Genomic DNA, 20348 nt, shown 5'->3' with positions numbered 1-20348 from the left:
GTCCGGACTCCGGGGTCGCGGTGCGGCCGCGCCCACCCCGCCCGCGTAAGCGCGCTTCCGGAAACTGCTCGCTCCTGGGAACCGGGTTTCCCCGTGTAGGTTCCGGAAGACCTCGGTTCTCTGAGCCTAGCGTGCAGTGCAGCCCGGGCTTCTGTGGCCCCTGGGGCCAAGTGCTTTGTTCAGGGCTCGTTGTCGCCCCTGCGCGCGCAGAGAGGCCGAAGTCCTGGTGTCGCGCGCACCGGGGACCCGCGAGGGCTGAGCACAGGGTGCGAGCGTTGCAGCCGGAGCTCCGGAGCTCCGGAGCTCGTGCGCCCCGCGTAGCCTGGGGCATCCCAGGCAGCTGCGGCTCCAGTGCAGTCCCTACGAGGCGGTCGCGCCAGCGACTGCCAAGGCGGTGCCATGCTGGGCCCGTCCGGGAGCCCGGGAAGGGAAAGCGGAAGCCGCGCGCCCGGCCGGTGACCCGGAGGACCCGGCGCCTAACCCCGGCTGCTCGCAGCACCCGCGCCTGCCCTCGGCTGCCAGCCCGGCGGCACCCGGCGCGCCGTGACCATGGCCATCGCCCACTTGGCCACGGAGTACGTGTTCTCGGACTTCTTGCTAAAGGAGCCCACCGAGCCCAAATTCAAGGGGCTGCGGCTGGAGCTAGCGGTGGACAAGATGGTCACATGCATCGCCGTGGGTCTGCCTCTGCTGCTCATCTCGCTGGCCTTCGCTCAGGAGATCTCCATCGGTGAGGCCGGGGGCGCAGGGCCAGTCTGGGCTAGACTGGCATTGTCTGGGGTTGGCAGGGCCTGCGAAGAAATCTCATCGCCCACAACCAGCGTTTCCGCACTCCCCTCCTAATGTAGCCACCCTGGCCATACCGGATTTTGAGTCTGAAGGCTTATTATTTTGCTCATGTGCAATCTGGATACCTCTGTTGGCCCTCCTAAGCATCCTCCCTCCAGTTCCTTTGTCTCCTGCGCCCCATGGCTGTGGCTTGGAGTTCACATCCAGCCTGTTGCCACTAGATGAGCCCAGAATGGCTCTTCCTACTCGTCTCCCCGGCAACTCTGCAGTCACCTAAAATCTCACACCCGCGTGCGTCCAGGGAGGATGTAAAGAGAGGCGCGCCGTGTGCAGTGTGCCGTTTCACTGTCTTGCTTTTCAGTGATGCCTGGGTCCTGCGTTAGGGTTGTGTGCGATACCTAGGGGAGTAATTGCCCTTGGAGGCAGAAGAGGTCCTCCGCCTAGGCCTTGCTTGTGGATCAGAGGTGAAGAAATGACCTGACCCCCTTCATGTAGACTCTCATTTCATCTCACTAGTCACGTGAGATTCTCAACTCCAGTGTTTGGGGGGCGGGATCATGAGGTCATGAGACTTTCACAACCTGAGCGTGTGAGTTGCAGATAAGTAGTGTGGGGGTCCAGAGGCACTTGCAGGTGGGGGGACCAGTGGCACTTGCAGGTGGGGGGACCAGTGGCACTTGCAGGTGGGGCAGGACCTTGCAGAGTGTCTGCGTCAGGGTGGGTGGAGTGTGAATTAGCCCAGATGAGGCGGTTGCCAGAAACTTCACACGAGGGCTACATGCTCTCAGAAGGGAAGCTCAGGGGGCTGTGCCAGCCTAGAGCAAGGGGGCTTGCTGGGGGCTCCAGGAGCTAAGGGTGTACTGGCCTGAGTCAGGTTACTACAGAGAGGCACACGCTCACTCACCTGGGATAGGGGCTGCTGACTGGTTAACAACGGCATCAATAAGTAATAGTGAGGGCACAGAGGTTCTGCATGGAGGAGAGGAGAGGCTGGATCTGGGCTGCCCCACGCTGGGGCATCGGTTGAGGTCTCATGCATGGATGGAGCATGAGTGGAGGAAGGGAGAGGAGGGGTCCTTCCGAGGGGTGAGGGAGGGGTAGGAGGCACCTGGTTCCTAGGTCCTAACAGGTGTGGAGGGAAGAGGGGTCTTACAGAAGCTGTCTGTGCACCTGATCGAGTAGAGGCGCCGGTGGAGTTGAGCAGGCTCGGTCAGGAGAGGGCTTGGCAGGTGTATGTAGTTCTGTGACACGTGTGGCAGAAGTTGCCAGAGCAGCGGTGCAAAGCAAGCTTTCGGCTTTCCTGGTTCTGGGCAGAGATGATCCTGCTGAAAGGAAACCACAGAGTCGCTTGGGGGCTGGTGATAGCCTCCTCCTTGTAGCCATGGGCGGAACCAAGTGCCAGCAGGCATCAGAACCCCGGGAATAGATGTCCCTGTGCTGAAGAAGCAAGTCCTGGTGTGTGAACTCTGCTGTGCTCTGTGGGGGACAGGAAAGGATTCTGAGGCAGGGCTCTCTCTCTGCCTGTGGGAGTTTACCATCCGACTGGATGCTAGTCTGCTGCCAGGTGACATCCTGCTGCTGGTGATTTCCGGTAAGGCAGCGGGAACTCTTGAACACCAGACTGCCTGGCCCTTAGGCGAACACTCAGGCAGAGATGCCCTTGTCTTCTGAGGGGCTCAAGAGTTCCAAGGGGAAGACAGCTGTGTGGGTAACCCAACAGAAGTCTCAGGAGATTAGTGTTCACGATCAGAGATTGATTTTGTGCAGTTTAACTGCGTGGCGTCAAAGGTAAGACACACTCCCCTGCCAAAGAGAGGAGTGTGAATGAACATTGTAATAATTGTAACAACCCCAGTGTGCTGGCTAGTTTATGAAAACTTGACACAAGCTACAGTCATTGGGAAGAGGGACCCTTGACTGAGGAAATGCCCCAACCAGACTGATGATTGATGGGTGAGTGGTCCTGGGATAAATAAGAAACGAGGCTGAGAAAGCCAGGCGGAGCAAGGCAGTGAGCAGCTTCCCCCATGGCTTCCGCTTCAGTTCCTGCCTCCAGGAGCCTGCATTGATTCCCTGCCCTGACTGCCCTTGGTGATGGGGGGGTGACAACAGAGCTGTAAGTTGAGATGATCCCTTTTATCCCCAAGTTATCTTTGGTCACGGTGTTTATCCCAGCAATGGAAACCTTCGATAAGACAACCAAAGATGGTGGAACCTTTTAAATGAAGCAGACAGTTTGCCCACCACACTATCAGGGAGGACACCCCAGGAGTCCTAGCCTTACTCCTCCCTCCCTCCCTCTCTGTTGTCTGGAATATTTCTGTCACATAGCCTGCCCATGCTAGATATTTAGTCTTTACTGACCAGCTCCCAAGGGCTACAGAGTGTGCCATGATCGGAGCTGACTCGGGTAGCCTTTGCAGATGCCTGGGGCTGGGGCCGCTCCCTGGCCCTAACTGACCCTCCAGTGGGGATGACTACAGACACAGTCCTCCTGGAACGAGCTGCTCAGGGATGCCCTTAACTTCCAAGCCCTGGCTCACAGTTTGAAGAGTTTAGTCAGGGAAGTACGCGTGGTTGGACGGAATACGAGGATTCAAAACTCCCGCTAGGCAGCGGCTGTGGTTAGTGCTAATGCTTCCACCCAGCAGAGAAGGCAGTCGGAATGGATGGTGACCTGGGATGGGGAAGGGAGAGTTGGCGCCACGGGTTCTGCCAGCCCTCACCCTGCCGGCCTCTCACCTAGCTTTCAGTCTCCTGTGCGGTGTGCGCCGGATATTGTTAAAGCAGGCTCCGCCCTGTTTCCTGTCTGCTCTGATTTTCAGCCCGCTGAGATGTCAGCCAATGCCTGCTTGCCATGCCTCTCCTACCGGGAGGGGTGCGCCTGTCCGCCAAAACAATCCCCTTCCTTCGGTAGCTGCAGACAGCTGATGCTGCGTGTGCGAGCATGGACTAGTACCGAGCTCCCCAATCACAGCACACCTTCAGCTCACACTCAGAACCAGAGAGCCGGGGAGAGGGCGTGGAGGTTCGGGGAGGCCCCCTTGCACAGGCGTTTGACCTCGTCTGTGTTTCTAGAGGAGACGCAGTAAATTCACAGGCCCTCTTCTCCCTCTGCACACACACGTTTACGTCCTTGTTAGACGGCTCAGCTGGCTATGCCACAGTAACCCATTTCCTCTACTTAGTACATTTTGGGGTACTTTTTACGTCATAGCACAAGTGTCTCGTCGCTGGGCTTTTCACTAGTGTTGTTCAGTTTGCTTACCTGTATGTATTGTGTCTATGTGCATGTGTAGGCACAGGTGTGCCACACCACATGTAGGAGTGTTGTTAGGAGGACAACTTGCAAAAGGGGTTTCTCGCCTTCTTTCTTGAGGCATCAGGCTTGGGAAGTAAGTGCCTTCACCCTCTGAACCATTTCACCCCTCGCTGGCTTCTAAGTGGCAGAGTGAACCCTGTAGCACAGTGTAGTCCAACCACACATCAGCTGGGCTGACCCCTGTACAGACCCCAAAATCCCTTTCAGTTTCAGCTCTGACACGTGCAGCTTGCTTGTAATAATCCCCACAGACATTTCCCTTCTCCTCTCACTGAGGGAAGGATGAGAACAGTATCTGTTTCCAGAAAGATGAACTCATCTCCCAGAATGAGTTTGCATTCCTAAGTTTGTGTTTTCAGCCAAGTGTAAGAAGACACGCCTTGGGGCCTGTCTAGGCTTGACTCCTGCAAATTCAACTGTCAGGTACCCTGATCTCCATATGAATACAGAAGCACACTCCCCCCAACACAACACAGATAAATAAATGAATGTGCAAATCTTTTTATTTATTTATTTTTTTGGTTTTTCGAGACAGGGTTTCTTTGTATTGTTTTGGAGGCTGTCCTGGAACTCGCTCTGTAGACCAGGCTGACCTCGAACTCACAGAGATCCACCTGCCTCTGCCTCCCGAGTGCTGGGATTAGTACAAATCTTTTAAAAAGAAACCTGTTTTATTCTTTCATGTGTTTATTCTATTACTAGAATGCTATCTCACCCTTGTCGCAGGTGACTATATGTTTGTTTTCCTTTCCTGACCATCTTCAGTGGTTTTATTGCACACTCAGCCACTTGGTCTGTTTTGTTCTTTCAATAAGATATCAAGACTGTTATTGATACCTCCCCACTGTTGCTTACTGGGAAACCTAGGGGTGCTGGCTGGTTTTATGCACATCAGTGGTCTGGTGTGGGAGTCAGGGCTACGATTGCTGGGATGAAACCCTATGACCAAGGCAACCTAACCTCGCCATCACTGGTCATCACTGAAGGAAGTCAGGACAGGAACTCAAACAGAGCAGGATCCCGGAGACAGGAGCTGATGCAGAGGCCATGGAGGGGTGCTGCTTACTGGCTTGCTCAACCTGCTTTCTTATAGAACCCAGGAGGATGAGAAGCCCAGGGATGGCCCCACCTACAAAGGGCTGGACTTCCTGACATCAATCATTAATGTAAAAAATGCCCTATAGGCTTACTCACAGCCTGATTTTGTGAAGGCATTTTCTCAGTTGAAGCTCCGTCCCCTCCAATGACTCTAGCTTCTAAGACTACCGTGACTGTTGAGGCTCCATGTCCTCAGCATCTCAGATGTGACTTGGCTGTCATCGCAAAGTTAAATTCTGACGTACATTCACCCCCTAACTTAAGAACCCTGACTTAAACAGTTCTCTCAAGAAAATACAGTGTCCGTGTTAGCAGGTGAAGATTCTGACGGAAACGGCGTGCAGTCAGTATGTGGCCTTCTGCTGCTGCTGGTGCCAGTGTGGTCTGACTGCCCCACGGTGTCCTGACTGTCAGCCCCAGCAGGCGGGTTCCACTGCCATGCATGCTGTAGTGGCAGCTCTAGACTCGTCCTGGGGAGATGGTCGCAGGTTTGTTCCCCCCCATTTACAGGGCTGACCCCTGTGTGTGTGTGTGTGTGTGTGTGTGTGTGTGTGTGTGTGTGTGTGACAGAAGCTTCATTCCTAGCCTGTAGCGGTGTGAGTGAGAATAGCTCCCTATCCGTGTGATGGAACTGTTTGGGAAGGATTAGGAGGTGTGTCCTTGCTTGGAAGAGGTGTGTCAGTAGTGGTGGGCTTTCAGGTTTCAAAACCCCTCATCAGGCCCAGCCATCCCTCTCTGCATGTGGATCGGAAAGTAAACCTCTGAGCTACTGCTCCAGCAACACGCCTGCCTGCTTCCTGCCGTGATGATCATGGGCTAACCCTCTAAAACTGGCAGCAAGCCCCCGGTTAAATGCTGTCTTTTTGTAAGAGTTGTCTTGGTGATGGTGTCTCTTAACAGCGGTAGAATAATAGCTGAGACACCAGCTCAGTTTGCAGTTGTCCACTGCTTGTAGCTCCCAGGGCAGATGTTCACTGCTTGTAACTCCCAAGACAGATGTTCACTGCTTGTAGTTCTCAGGACAGATGTTCACTGCTTGTAGTTCTCAGGACAGATGTTCACTACTTATAACTCTTAGGGTAGGGCCTTGTAACTTTATTGTGAGTCCCCCTTGCCTCCATAATTTCCTTCCAGAGGAAGACTTTCAGTCCAGAAGAAATAGCTACACAACATCAGTTAGCTGCAATTTGCCAAAGGCTTTGTGTCTGCGTGTATTGGGGTGTATTTGTTAAAGGTCCATAAGGGGAAACACTAAACCTTTACCCTTTTTGCCTAAGTACATACCCTAATCCTATTCTCTTGGCCAGCGGTAACTGCTCTGTGGAGTAGTATATGTTGCACTTCTTTTTGTTGGGAAGATTCTGGTAGCATTGTAACATTACTATAACATTTAATCAGGGCCAGAAAGACAGCTCAGTGGGTAGGGAAGCTTTGCTGGCAAACCTAAAGCCTGAGTTCAGTCCGCTTGACCTTCATGGTGGAAGGAAAGAACTGAGTCCTTCGAGTTGTCCTCTGATCTCCACATGCATACATGTGGCATCCACACACCCACACACATGTACACACAGGCAAAATAAATCAATGTAAAATATTACAGAGTTAAACAGTATGCACCGGTGCTGGGCTGTGGATTGTTCATTTATCTTTAGTGTGCCTTGGAAATGTTTTCATACTCAATGCCTTTGTGTTTGTGTGTGTGTGTGTGTGTGTGTGTGTGTGTGTGTGTGTGTGTAGAGAGAGAGAGAGAGAGAGAGAGAGAGAGAGAGAGAGAGAGAGAGAGAGAGAGACTGTATGTCTGTATGTGTATATGCATGTGCAAGCAGGCATATTTGAGTCTCTTTCACCTGTTCAGGCAAGATGTTGCTCTTTCTGCTCTAGGCCTGGCAAGCAGGACCTAGAAACCATGAAGTCTTCTTCCCATCTTTACCTCCTGAGCCACCTCCTGGGTGTGGTGATATATTGTTTATGATTTATTAAAGCTTGCCTGAGGATTCAGAAAGCAAAGTCAGCCACAAGCCATAGAAGCCAGGCACACACCCTTAATCCCAGCAGCTAGAAGCTAGGAGGTGGTGGTGGTACACACCTTTAATCCTAGGACCCAGGAGTAAGAGGTAGACGGATCTCTGTGAGTCCAAGGCCACCCAGATCTACACAAGATTGACCCAGTCCTAAGGAGAAACAGCTCGCACGTCTTTAATCCCAGGACTCATGAAAGGTATATAGGACAGGAGGAGCAAGTCTCAGTACCAGGCATTCATTCTCCAGCCACACTGAGGGGCGCATAGAAGTCTGGGATCATAGTCTGAGCGTTGGTGGGGCCAGGACTGCCTTTCAGTCTGAGGTAGAGTTAAGAGCTTTGTTTCTCTGATCTGAACCTAAATCCCATTATCAGTCTCTGGTCTTTTATTTTTCATGGCAGGCCTGGGCCAACCTCATTTTTTAAAGCAGGTAGGACTTCTTTGGGGTTACTGTTTCTCACTTAGCTGCTGTGTCCTGATGCATAGCTCACGGCAACCTTGCCCTGTGCGAGCGTTTCTCTGGAGCAGTGGCTCCCAGAGTCTCCGGTTTCATGCACACTTTGCGCTCAGTTGGGACTCCAAAGAAAGTTTTAGCTTACGACTTACAGCTTTTGAAATTAAAGCTTTGACATTTAAAACGTATTTTCCTTGGATAATGCTACCCCTTTGCCCGTTGGCATGTGTGATCTGTAATACAGTTTCGCAAAAAGTCGCGTCGGAAGCTTGACCGGCCTTGGTTTCCGCCTGTGTGGACCCCTGGCGGAAGACCAGATGCCCCTGCCCGCTGTTGGTCATCCCTCTGAAGTGTGTGTCACAGCAGCCTCTGGGGACCCTTCACACTCACAAGACAGCAGACTGGAAAGCAGCCGGCCGGCCATGTGGTGTTACTGCAGGTACACGCCAGGGCGCCTTCTGGAAAGGGGCCCCTGGTTTCTTCCAAGGCTGCCAGGCCACCCTCTGAGGACAATTGCTCTGGAGCCCGTCACGACCCCGTGTTCCCTGTTAGTAGGTTAACGGCTGACTGGTCTTGTGCCTTTCAGACTTAAAAGTTTACATTTTTAAAAAGTGTGTGTGTGTGTGTGTGTGTGCGCGCGCGTGAGTGTGCGTGTGTGAGTGTGCGTGTGTGCGTGTGTGGGTGTGCATGCCTGTCCCTTGTTCATACTTGTGGACACTTGAGGGAGCCAGTTCTCTCCTCCCTGGGGTCTGGGGATCCAGTTCAGGTTGTTTGGTTCGTGTGGCTTTTTACCGTCTGAAGTATCGCACTGGCCCGATGCTGTCCCTTTTTAGTTTGTTCTTACACTTGAAGTGGCATTTCCAGGTTTGTAGTTCCCTATTACACCATCACACTGAGGTGTGGCTGGTACCATTCCTTCTTGGCCTCTGCTTGTGAAATTCTTTCCCATTCTTCAGAAATCAGTCGCCCGCCACCTCTGTCTGTCTGTCTGTCTGTCTGCTCCCCTCCCTCCCGGCTTCCCTCTGTTTCTGGGTCTTTCTGAGGCACCGTTTCATGTAGCCTAGGCCAGTCTTACATTTACTGGCCTCTGCCTCCCGGGTGCTGGGATTAAAGGTGTGAGCCTCCGCTCAGTGAGCTGTTGTTTTTAAGGCTGGAGGTCTTTTTAAAAAGACACTTTCACATCTGAGTCCTCTTTCCTCTTTACATTTGTCAGCTGTTTGTGAAACTACCGCGTGAGCTTTAATAGGAAGTTAGAAAATAAATGGCCCTGAAAGGTTTCCTTTCACTCTGCTTCACACTTGGTCTGACCTGGGGTTCCCGAGAGCTCACAGGGCTGGCAGCCCCTGTGGAAAACCAGAGCAAGCTTCTCTTACATAGGCTGTGCTCTGGCTGGGAGGCTGGCCTCCTGCTGGCAGACCGCTCATTTGTCTCCTTTCCAAGTACTAACCAGGCCCGACCCTGCTTAGCTTAGCTTCCGAGATCAGACGAGATCGGGCGCGTTCAGGGTGGTATGGCCATAGACGCAGCCCGCTCATTTGTAAACCACAGGGTAGCCCCTGTTCAGTGCCAGAGCCAAGAACCAGGGGCAGGAGCCTGCGCTCCGAAGGAGGGAGCTGAGGCACACAGTGGGAGCTTGGTAGAGCTCTGAGCTGCCTCAAGCTGACACTTCGCGTTGCCACTCAGGCTCTCCCTGGCTCTGCTGAGGTGAGACAGGCCAGGCGAGTCAGGACTGACAAGTGCCTGTCTTCCTCCCTCCAGGGGCCTCGGAAGGAAGAGAGCTCAAGGACTGTTGCACCCAACATTCTTCCCCCACTAAGGCTTCATTCCTCTCCTGAAAACTATTTGCTCCCAGTGCACACATCGGAGTGACCAAGGGAGCAGAAAGCCAATCCCCCGCTAGGAACCAAAGGAACCCACTTAAGGTGTTCATTCCCAACAGCAGGAACCAGCTGGGTGGCTGGTATGTGACCAGAAGGTGCCTGTCCTGAGATCAGTCTTACTCTGTGTGGAGCCTGCATTATTAGTGAGGAGAGGCACTCCCGGGCCTTTCCGGCGGGACCCGTGGTTGTGTGGGCTCTAGGGTGCTTCGCTGTAGAGTGAAGACTTTTCCTTGCCAGCCGCTTTGGTTTTTTCCCCCACCAGTCGCCTGGGCTCTGCCACATTGTAGTCCCCAAATAACACACAAGACGCTGTATTAATTATGAAGCTGTTGGCCTTGCTTGTTTCTTACTGGCTAGCTCTTACTTAAGTATTTACCTCATAATTGTTATTCTAAGTATTTCTCTTACTGGAGAAAAGGTCTGGACTTCTTACCCCTATGCGGCTACACTTCACTATTCATCATTTCTCTCTCTTGTTCCCGTTCTTACTTTTGGACATGAACCACACCCGTGCTGTGAGCTAAGACCTAGCTGTACCCTGGTGTCTCACAAAGACTCAGCAAGAATGCAGCCCCCCCCCCAAGACATGAACCCCAGGCTCTGGGTTTATAATGTTGGCACAGGATCTTGTGAAGGGTAACGCCTCATTTGGATGAAAAGCTTGCGAGTCTCTTTTCTATATCAGGGCTCCTTGAAAATAGCATTTGCCATTTGAGTGCCTTCATCTGTCCCGTGCAACCCATGTGATCTGTGTAGAAAGTCCTTGGGTATGCGGGAGTCTCATGACACTGTCCCCATAATGGTGGCAGTCATTGTAGCTTCTTTTCATTTTCCCATGGTCATAATCTTTGTTTCAGTACAGAGTGGAGATATTCAAGGCCTTCACCGCAGAAGGGTTTCTTTGTATCGGGAATTATAAAAGCTCGCTTTTAGACAGCGTCTTTGAGGGAGAAATGATGACTTAGTTAGGCTCAGTCTTGCAGCAGTTGGGACATTTTTTAAATACACTTTCATGGTGGTGATTTGCTGCAGAATTTTAGAAGATAAAGCCAGTAAGTAGATGAGAAATTAATCATGTGTTCACTACAGAAAATTTTGCAGCATTCGACTCAAGAAAAGCCTGCATCGTGTTCCATGCTGCTTGATGGAAATAAAAACCTTAGCTGTGTGTGTGTGTGTGTGTGCGTGTGCGTGCGTGTGTGTGTGTGTGTGTGTGTGTGTGTATGGGATGGGGGTATTTGTGTTTGTGTGGGTGTGTGTGTCTCACACTGGTGTGTGTGTGTGTGTCTCACACTTGTCCAGAACATGACAAGGAGGCTAAGCTGGTCAGGAGCCCCAGGGATCCTCCTGTCTCTGCCCCCTTGACACAGGGAGGGGGTACAAGCACAGACTACCATCTCTGGATTTTTCTCTATGGGTTTGGGGGGATCAAACTCGGGTCCTTGTACAGTAAGCCCTTTACTGACCGAGCTCCCTGTGTGACTAGCCCTATGACGGTCACCTCCTTTCGTGCCTCCAGACAATCTGTGAGGCTTCGTAAGTGAGAAGAGTTAGGTTACATAACTTGATGCAAAGGAAAAGAAACCCAGTGCCTGTTGAGTGTGGTGGGTTTTGTTTGTTTTGTTTTCATAAAGCAACGGTGATGAAAAGGGGCTCCAGAACCTCTCTCTTAAGCACCTGATCTCCCTCTGTGAGCTAACAGAGTTTTCCCTGCCCGTCACCGTCTGTTTCTCCAACACTTCCTCTAGCTACCTCTCCCCCGTCTCACTTTTTACCGAGTCCGCCCACTTTGGGTCTGTGCCACCGTCTCCTGTCTCCCACTGCGCTCTAAAAATGCAAACCCCAGGGCCAACACTTCCCCTACGGGGAGCTTGGTCAGCCTGGTGCTGCAAGGGGGAGCTTGGTCAGCCTGGTGCTGCAAGGGGGAGCTTGGTCAGCCTGGTGCTGCAAGGGGGAGCTTGGTCAGCCTGGGTTGCTGCAAGGGTTTGCTTTCTGAACCTCACACAGGTCTCATTTCTGTTGTGACATTTTTAATTCATTCAGGCCAGTGTCTGTCCTACCAGGTGGGCTCCACACAGATGTGCTTGGGGAAGGTCTGTGTGCGCCAGCTGTTAGCCACAAATCTTGTTGGCTCTGTAGTGTGTGTGCACACGTGTGGGTACAGACATACAGTGACTCCTGTGGCTTTCTCATTTCCTCGAGATGGGGCGAACCTTATTCCTCTCTTCCTGGAGCCAGGCCAGCCCTGCGGTCTTCCTCTGCCCCGATGGTGCTGGGGTTACAGGCCCACATGTGATCACGCCCTGCTTTTTATGTGGGTGCTGGGAATCGATGCAGGTCCTCAAGCTTGCTCAGTAAGCACCCTTATCCCACTGAGCCGTTGCCCCAGATTAACTTTGTAGCTTAATTATGAACTTGGATCTCAGCTCAGGCTTGGCTTTCTGGGGACTCAATTCTGGCCTTCTTGTGGGTTCCTTGTATATTGGCTAACCTTGCATTCCATGGGTCTAATTTTCCAGACTTGACCCAGCCCTAGGACTGTCTGTTTTTGTTTTTTTTTTTTTTCTCCTCTCCAGTCACTGGTTACTTACTCTTAGGATGCTGTGGTTGCGAAAGAGTACATATAACTACACAGTCAGGCTTGAACGGTAACCTAAACAAGTATCAGTTGGCCCATTTAAATTCCCTGAACTGCCTCTGTAAGTTGGAAATAATAATGGCCGTCACTCACAGGTTCCCTTTATTGACAGCAGCTCCTTTTACATTGTGACCACTCTACATGACATCTACATGATGCCTTCAAGGCTGAGACACTTATTTTGGCCCATGGTTTCAGAGGGATCTCCGTCCCTCGGAGCAGAGGAACTGTGGCAGGGTGGGTTAGTCTAGTGTGGTGGGAGCCTGTGGTTATGACTGCATACACTGTGGTAGACAAGGAAACAGTGGCCTGGAAGTCTTGGCTGTAACCTCCAAAAGCCTGACCCTCAGGACTTACTTCTACCCACCTCATAAAGATTCTACCACAATCCCGAGTAGTATCTCCAGTTTGGGAGTAAGCATTCAAAGGGAGTCTGTGGGACCATTTCAGACTCAAGTCATCACAGCTGGACTGGGGGGCGGGGTGGTCCCAGTGTGATACGGGAGTCACGGTGGTTTGTATGTGACGCCCCTCCCCCCCACTCCCCAGTGCGAATGATCTATGCTTCTAAGTCAGAGTAATGAAGGCAGGAAGCTGAAGGGGAGCATGGTTTTACATGATGCAATGTTTACCGTCTCCGCGGTCTCCCTTCAGGTCCCTTAGCATTTCACAGGGGAGAAGTCACTTCTGCCGGGTACCGAGAGCTCGATCGCCCCCGGTCTGATAACAGAGATGACATCACCAGTTAAGGGGAAGCTGTCATCTCGGGCCTCTCAAACTGGGATGGGTGCTAAGGGAAAGGCTTGGCCCCTCCGTGTCTTCCACCCGGGTTGCGGAAGTCCAAACCTGCAAAAATAGACAAGCGCAAATCGAGGTGGGCGTAGCATCGGATGGCGAGCCTGTGCTTAGCCCGTGTTAGGGGCGTGGATGGCCAACAGGCTGTGGACCGTCCCAGGATCGGGTGGAGGGGCCGTGACAGCCAAATACAGCATGTGGGACAGAACCGTGCCCTTATTAGAGCGAAACCAAGCTGCTGCTGTAAGCGCCAGCTTAGGAGCCCTGAAAGTGGGTTGGCCGTCCTCAGTCTGAAAATGTGCAGTGCAAAACGCTCTGAAGCCTGAGACTTTCTTTTTTCTTTTCTTTTCTTTCTTTTTTTTTTTTTTGTATTTACGAGACAGGGTTTCTCTGTATTGTTTTGGAGGCTGTCGGTCCAGCCTGGCCTCGAACTCACAGAGATTCGCCTGCCTCTGCCTCCTGAGTGCTGGGATTAAAGGCGTGCACCACCACCGCCCGGCTGCTTGAGACTTTCTGAGCGTCGGCATCACGCATAAGAATTTATTAGACTTTGGAACATTTCCGGATTCCGATTTTTGGAGCTTAGCTGGTAAATTCCGTGCACATGTTCTGAAACACTTGTAGTTCCAAGCTGTCTTAGTTTTGCTCTGTTGCCGTGGAAAAAAATACTGACCAAAAGCCACGTAGGGGAGGGATGGGTTTATTTCAGGTCACAGGTCATAGCTGTCACTGAGGAGAGTCGGGGCAGGAACTCAAGTTGCATCTCGAAGGGAGATACCTTGGAGGAGCAGTGCACACTGGCTTGCTCCCAGACCCACACGTAGCTGGCTTCGTAATGCAGCCCAGGACCGCATGCCCAGGGAATGGTACCGCCCACGGTGGACTGGATCCTCCTACATCATTTAACAAGAACCCCACCCCTAGGCTGTAAGAGCTGATCACTCGACTCTCCTGTCTGCACCGTCTTCATGGTTCCCCTTATGAGGGTTCTCGCTGAACTTGGGAGTTTACAAGAATGGTTTTCAGGTTTTTTCCCCCCTGGTGAAGGCTGTTTTGTGGTCTGCTTGGATCCCTTGTATGAGGTGTGTGTGTCGGGTGGGGTGTGTGGGGTATGTGTGTGTGTGTGTGCGCGCGCGAGCGCGTATGTGTGTGTGTATGTGCACAAGTATGTGTGTGGTGTGTAATTTACAGTAGATGAATTGTAATTAATTTTCTTTTGTGAAATGAAGACATTTTGCTGACTTTAAAGCCGTGCAGACAGCAGCTGTCAGCAGTATAACCACAATTATGTAGTTTTTCCTCTGTGCTTCCCAGGGCAGCAGCCCCAGAAGGTGTCTGTCCCCTGAACAGACTTTCACAATCCTGTCTCAGACCCAGTTTTGCCCACAACCTGTGCCTCCTCCTTCCTCTTTCTGTGGCAAGAATGGGGAGGCCCGAGTTTCTGTCTTTCCATAGCTAGGACTCTGCCTCACCTTCCTCATGGGTGAATGGGGAGGAAAGCTAACCAGAAGGACCCCTTCCCTGGGCCTCTGCTGCCCCCTGTGGGTGTCCTCAGTGTGGTACTTCTAGAACCCCACGCGTTTCTGAAAGCTCTCTGCAGATCTCACTAGCTGACTAGATTTCCTACTAGTGTTTTCGTTTTTGCTGAAGTCGCTGTCTTGATGAGTTTCGCTAGCTCATGAGGGCCCTTCCCTATGCTTCCCCTACAGCTTTTCAGTTTGCAACACAGCAAGCTCACCTCCTTGTGGGGTGGGGGGGACTGTGGGTGTGTGTGTTCCCGGCTGCCCATCTTGCTCTTGCTCTCCTGCCGTGTTCTGTGTCGGAGGGGAACAGCAGAAGCAGACCAACCCCCTCCCCGCCCCGAAGCTGGAGGATGGTGACAGTCCCAACTGACATTACTGTCCCTGAGATAATTGGCCGGCTCCGTCCGTCCCCCTGCCCTGGGCCTCCTGCTTCTTGGGCCTTGTTTTGCTCTCTGTTTTTTGTAAGCTCGCACTAGATGTGGGTGTAGGCAGTGCTTTGCTAATGGCTGTTGCGCTTGGGCAGAAGGTGTAATCATGATCCAAGCTCGAGGTGGAGGCCCTGCGGGGTGATGGGAGACCTCAGTGGCTCGGGCTCTCTGCTTGGTAGATGAGACTTCCTTCGTGAAGGCCCAGTAAGCACACTTCCTCTTCAAGATCTTACCGTCTTTTGCCAGCTACACGGGAGTGAAGCCCACAGCTGTCCCCGCATTTCAGCCAACCCAGAGGAGTGATTTTTGTTCTTGGCATAAAGCTGAAACTCCTGACCTTCTCTGTGTGTGGTGTAATCATTCTTTCTCGAACAGATGACCCAGTTCCCTCAGAACGCATGGGTGTATTTGGGCTCCTCGTCTCCGAGGTGCAGTCTCTGGGTGCTTGGCTGGAGCGTCTGGCTGTGGGAGCATGGGGGGAGGAAGGAGAATGGGACTTGAAGGGGCAGAGAACCAGTAATGCCCTACAGAGGTACACCCCAGTGACCTACCTCTCCACAAGACCACAGCGTCACCAAGCTTGCAGAACTTCCCAAGAGTACCACCAACTGTGGGCCAAGTGTCTGATACCCGAGCCTGCAGGGAACATTTTCTGTTCAGCTCAGGACACACACACATATTTATGGAAAGTGGTGGACACTGCACAGCCGTCATGCCTAGAGACCCAGTGTGTTCTCCTCAACAGACACGGTGGCGTAGAAACTTTCATCTTGCCGGAGGGTCTCGTAGGTCCCTTGTGTCAAGTTCCAGGTCCCAGGCGTCCCAGCTTCCAGCAGTGGCTGCCCTGCCTGCAAGTCAGACTGTCCCCAGGGGAAACATGGGCTGCACAGCTGGGCCCGTTCATTCTGCTCCTCGATGGCTCTCCCTTTACTGCGGCTTAGTCCATATCGTCCCAGCTTGGCCCTTGGCTTCTCTGACTCAAGTTTCTGGGTCCTAGGTAGAAAACACCACATATTGGGGGGCTCTACTCATTCGTTTCCTGGAATGTTCTCAGCCATTGCCAGAAAGCTTTCCTCTTCCAGCCACTAGGAGGAACTGCCCGGGAGGCCAGCCTCTTCTTACAGATCCTACTGGGGACTCCTCTGGAGGGGGGCTCCCTGGAGTAACTGAGCTCAGAGGCGTGTGCAGAGAGGCTGGAGGAGGGCTGGACCACTCTGAGCTTGGGCTCCCTCCACGGTAAAGGAAGATGGGCTGTTTCTCCCGCTGTGCCTGAGTCTTAGAGTAGGTGACAGCTGAAGGAGTGGCTGGTGTCCAGCGAGTGTTGCTCTCTGCTCCAGATGAGGGACACTCCTGTAGGGCCTCAGCATGCCCTCGATTTCCAGCTCTCCATCTTCTCCTTTGTAAAAGCTGTGCTATGCAATGTCTAGGTGTTTTTCTTTTACTTTTTCAAGAGCTTCTGCTACTGCCCATGGGGAAGGGCCCTGAACCCCAAACTAGAGCTTGAGGCAGTTTCCTTCAGGGAGAATGTTCATAAATGTTGGAGGTGAGTGCTCTGAGGGTGGTTATCCAAGGAGTGTTCTGAGCCAGGTAGGCTTCCGTAGACTCCTAACGGCACTGTCCATTTTCGTGAGCGTTTGGACAGATGTTCCCAAGCAGGGGAGACTTAACAGCAAATTCAAGAGAACCTGGGGACTACTCACTGTTGTAGCTTAAAAAGCGGTGCACAAGAGAAAGATGCCATGCAACAGAACTCACACAGAGGGGATTTTTTTTTTAATTAGGGGAAAGGGAATTGGAAAAGGGGGGCACCAGCCTCTGGGGACAGGAGCAGCAGAAGAAAAAGGGGGGATATAGAGAGACAGGCAGGGAAGCAGAGAGAGCTAGAGAAGGAGATGGGTGGTGGGCAGGGCCCTTTTAAAAGGAAATGTGCACAGAGGGCGCCCTTAGTGGCGGCAGCTGAGGGGGTATCCTGTCAGGACCCCAAGGGCAGGCCAGAACAGATGCCGGAATAGTATCACTCACCGTGTCCTGGATGGTGATGATGCAGGAGTCATTAGCACGGCCACACTAACACAGGGACAGTGTGAGAAGACTCTGTTTTACAAAATGCAAGATCTGGAGTTTAACGGGATAAGGGGGAACCTGTTTTATAAAATGCAAGATCTGGAGTTTAACGGGATAAGGGGGACCTGTTTTATAAAATGCAAGATCTGGAGTTTAACGGGATAAGGGGGACCTAGAAATAAGTGTCTTACCCATCCCGACTCATACTCGACACCCTCCCTTGATGGCAAGGACTGTCCCTACTGCAAGACACTTTACAGTGGCTGGTGACCTCGGGGTGAGCTCTCCCAAGCCTTGCTGTGAAGGTGGTTCTCGGTGTCTGAGTATCAGGTCCGCTGCTGAAGAAGAGGGGGTCCTCAGGGCCTTTGCCATGTACCCCAATCGCCACCACCAAAGCCCGCCCACCCTCCTGACACCCAGACTTCACTTCCTTCTCTTAATACAAGTGTGTGGGCCATGCTGTCCCCAAGGGAGGCCCAGCGCACAGAGTAGAGGCGACGGTGGTGGGTGTGCTTTAGTCTTTGAAGCGGTTCAGGAACTGTCAGCACCTGCATAGCCACCCGTGAGAACGAGGCGCCACAGAAACCACTTTGCTGCCCCTGTGCAGTATCGATGTTAGTGCCATCCCCATTAGAGACCCTGGCTTTGAAGGCTAAGTGATTCACTGGCCGTGAGTCACCCTCTAAGTGGCAGGGTGACATTTAAATACCGCGGTGGCGGCAGAGCCCAGGCACTCAGCACCCCTCGCCCTGCGTGGGATGAGGGGAGAGAGCCTGCCTCACCAGTCGGGGGACTAGAGAGAAGAAAGACAGGCGAGGAGAAGCGGCCGGCGGGCTTGTGACAGCCCAACAAACCCTTGATGGGGACAGGGGGTGAGTTAGACAAGGGACACAGCACTGCTGGATGCCAAGGCCGCGTGAGTGGGGTGACCGCTGCTCGGAACCCACAGAAGAAGCCAGGCGTGGTCCGTGCCTGTAGTCCCAGTGCCGGGAGGGCAGAGGCCAGCGGCGGGTTGTGGGCCTTGCTGCCCAGCTAGTCTAGCCTAATCTGTGAGCCCCAGTTTCCAGTGACGGGGGCTGGTGTCTGAGGAGGAACAGTCCGGGTTGACCTCTGACCTCCACAGGCACGTGTACACGTGTGCACCTGTGTGTACCTGCATTGGCTCGCCCTGTAGCCTGCTCACCCGTGGGATGCCCCTTCTCCTTAGACCTCCTAAACTCAGGGTTTCTGTCTGTGCTGACTGGGTTGTTTTTGTTTTTTTTTTCTGTTCCCTTTTCTTTTTATGAGGGCTTCACTGCTTTCTAGAATTTTCTCCCACCTGAGCCGAAGCCAAGAGCAACCTGAAGGAGAGGGTTCGTGTGGCTTACGCTTCCACGCCCTTCTACGCCTCAGTCCATCACTGGAGGAAGCCAGGGCGGGGACCCGGGAGCGGGCACTGATGCAGAGGCCTCGGAGGACAAGGCTCCTCCTGGCGTGTTCAGTTAGTTCCCTTTTACCTGTCGCCCAGGCCTACCTGCCCGGGGATGGCTCCTCCCACAGTGGGCTGGGTCTCCCCATATCATTGAGAAAACGCCCCACAGATGTACCTACAGGCCCGTCTGTCAGAAGTAATTCCTAAGCCAGCTTTCCTCTTCCTACATGACTCTAGCTTGTGTCCGGTTGACAAAAAAAAAAAAAAGAAAGAAAGAAAAAGAAAAAAAAAACTGAGCTGCTGTGAAACCATGCAGTTCTGCATGGATGAGTACTTCCAGAAAGCCTTGCGTGTGTTAACCTGTTTGAGTCTGAGTTTTTGGTCTCTGCATATTCAGAAACCTCTTACTGCCGAAAGTTCTTGATGCCCGTATTCAGTTGGTGTGTGGTGCTGAGACTCATGGAGCAGGAAGCTTTGACTCGGGCAACACTTAAGGTTCCTGAGTCAGTGTTAACCTGTTTGAGTCTGAGTTTTTGGTCTCTGCATATTCAGAAACCTCTTACTGCCGAAAGTTCTTGATGCCCGTATTCAGTTGGTGTGTGGTGCTGAGACTCATGGAGCAGGAAGCTTTGACTCGGGCAACACTTAAGGTTCCTGAGTCAGTGGGCATGGGGAAAAGGGGATGCAGGCCCGGGCCTTCATTCATTTGGAACTTTCTGCTTTGCTTGCCAGGTACACAGATAAGCTGCTTCTCCCCAAGCTCTTTCTCCTGGCGACAGGCCGCCTTTGTGGATTCATACTGCTGGGCCGCGGTGCAGCAGAGGAGCTCCCTGCAGAGCGAGTCCGGGAACCTCCCGCTGTGGCTGCACAAGGTGAGGAGGTAGAGTCAGGCCCCCCCCCGTACTTGCTTTGCAGGCTTGGGAGTGGAGATAGAGTCAGGCCCGCTGTACTTGCTTTACAGACACGGAAGTGGAGATAGAGTCAGGCCCCCGTACTTGCTTTGCAGGCATGGGAGTGGAGATAGAGTCACACCCACCATACTTGCTAGAGAGGCTGCCCTGCCCCCTGCCCCACAACTGTGCAAGGGTGTGTGTGGCAGAGCCACAGAGGAGGGGCCTCAGCAGGGACTTCATCAGATGTCCCCCGTGGAACCGATGAGACAGTCGGTGCTCTCTGAATTTTAGCGTTTTAGGGACATCTGAATTTTAGCTTTTTAGGGACAGGCAGCGGGCACATAGTTGTTTTCTTTGCATCCTTAGTTCCCCTGCAGAATGTCTCACCCGTGGCGGGCACTCTGAACCTTTTGGACATCTGAATAAGCAGAGCTGGGGTTTGCATGTTGTCTGGAGCCGTGTTTGTGACACGTGAGGTCATTTAGAAAAAGTAAATAACAGAGTTAAGTTGCTTCTGGCCACTGTGTTGCTGGAGCCCCCCAGAAACCTGGCCGTGAATCCTGGGCACACAGCTCTTGATGGGTTTCTGGTGGGAACATGTTCTAAAAGGAAGCTGAGAAACCACCCGGAGGCATTCTTAACCAGGCTGTTCAGATTAGAGAGAAGAGGTGCAGGCCAGGGCACCGTGGGGTGAGGGTATACAAAGACTGCAGAGGAAGAAACTGCAGCGAGAACCAGCAAGGGTGTGCAGAACACTCTTAGGTGATGCGTGACACCTCAGTCTTCTCTGTGAGTGATGTGTGACACCTCAGTCTTCTCTGTGAGTGATGATGGACACCTCAGTCTTCTCTGTGAGTGATGCTTGACACCTCAGTCTTCTCTCTGAGTGATGATGATGGACACCTCAGTCTTCTCTGTGAGTGATGCTTGACACCTCAGTCTTCTCTCTGAGTGATGATTGACACCTCAGTCTTCTCTCTGAGTGATGATTGACACCTCAGTCTTCTCTCTGAGTGATGATTGACACCTCAGTCT

General features: G+C 52.6%; 1 protein-coding gene across 1 annotated transcript in view; it reads left to right on the top strand.

Moving 5' to 3' along the window:
- Nucleotides 1–20348, top strand: part of Panx1 (pannexin 1) — a 37012-nt gene continuing 16664 nt past the window's right edge. Inside the window, exons 1-2 of the mRNA XM_005084033.4 lie at nucleotides 1–730; nucleotides 19153–19292. Of these exons, the coding sequence (XP_005084090.1) occupies nucleotides 550–730; nucleotides 19153–19292 (321 nt within the window). The 5' untranslated portion in view covers nucleotides 1–549. The remainder of the gene's footprint in view (nucleotides 731–19152; nucleotides 19293–20348) is intronic.

The sequence above is a fragment of the Mesocricetus auratus genome, unplaced genomic scaffold (assembly GCF_017639785.1).
Source record: "Mesocricetus auratus isolate SY011 unplaced genomic scaffold, BCM_Maur_2.0 Super-Scaffold_100044, whole genome shotgun sequence".
Lineage (NCBI taxonomy): Eukaryota > Metazoa > Chordata > Mammalia > Rodentia > Cricetidae > Mesocricetus > Mesocricetus auratus.
This window is presented reverse-complemented; position numbering and strand designations above follow the sequence as displayed.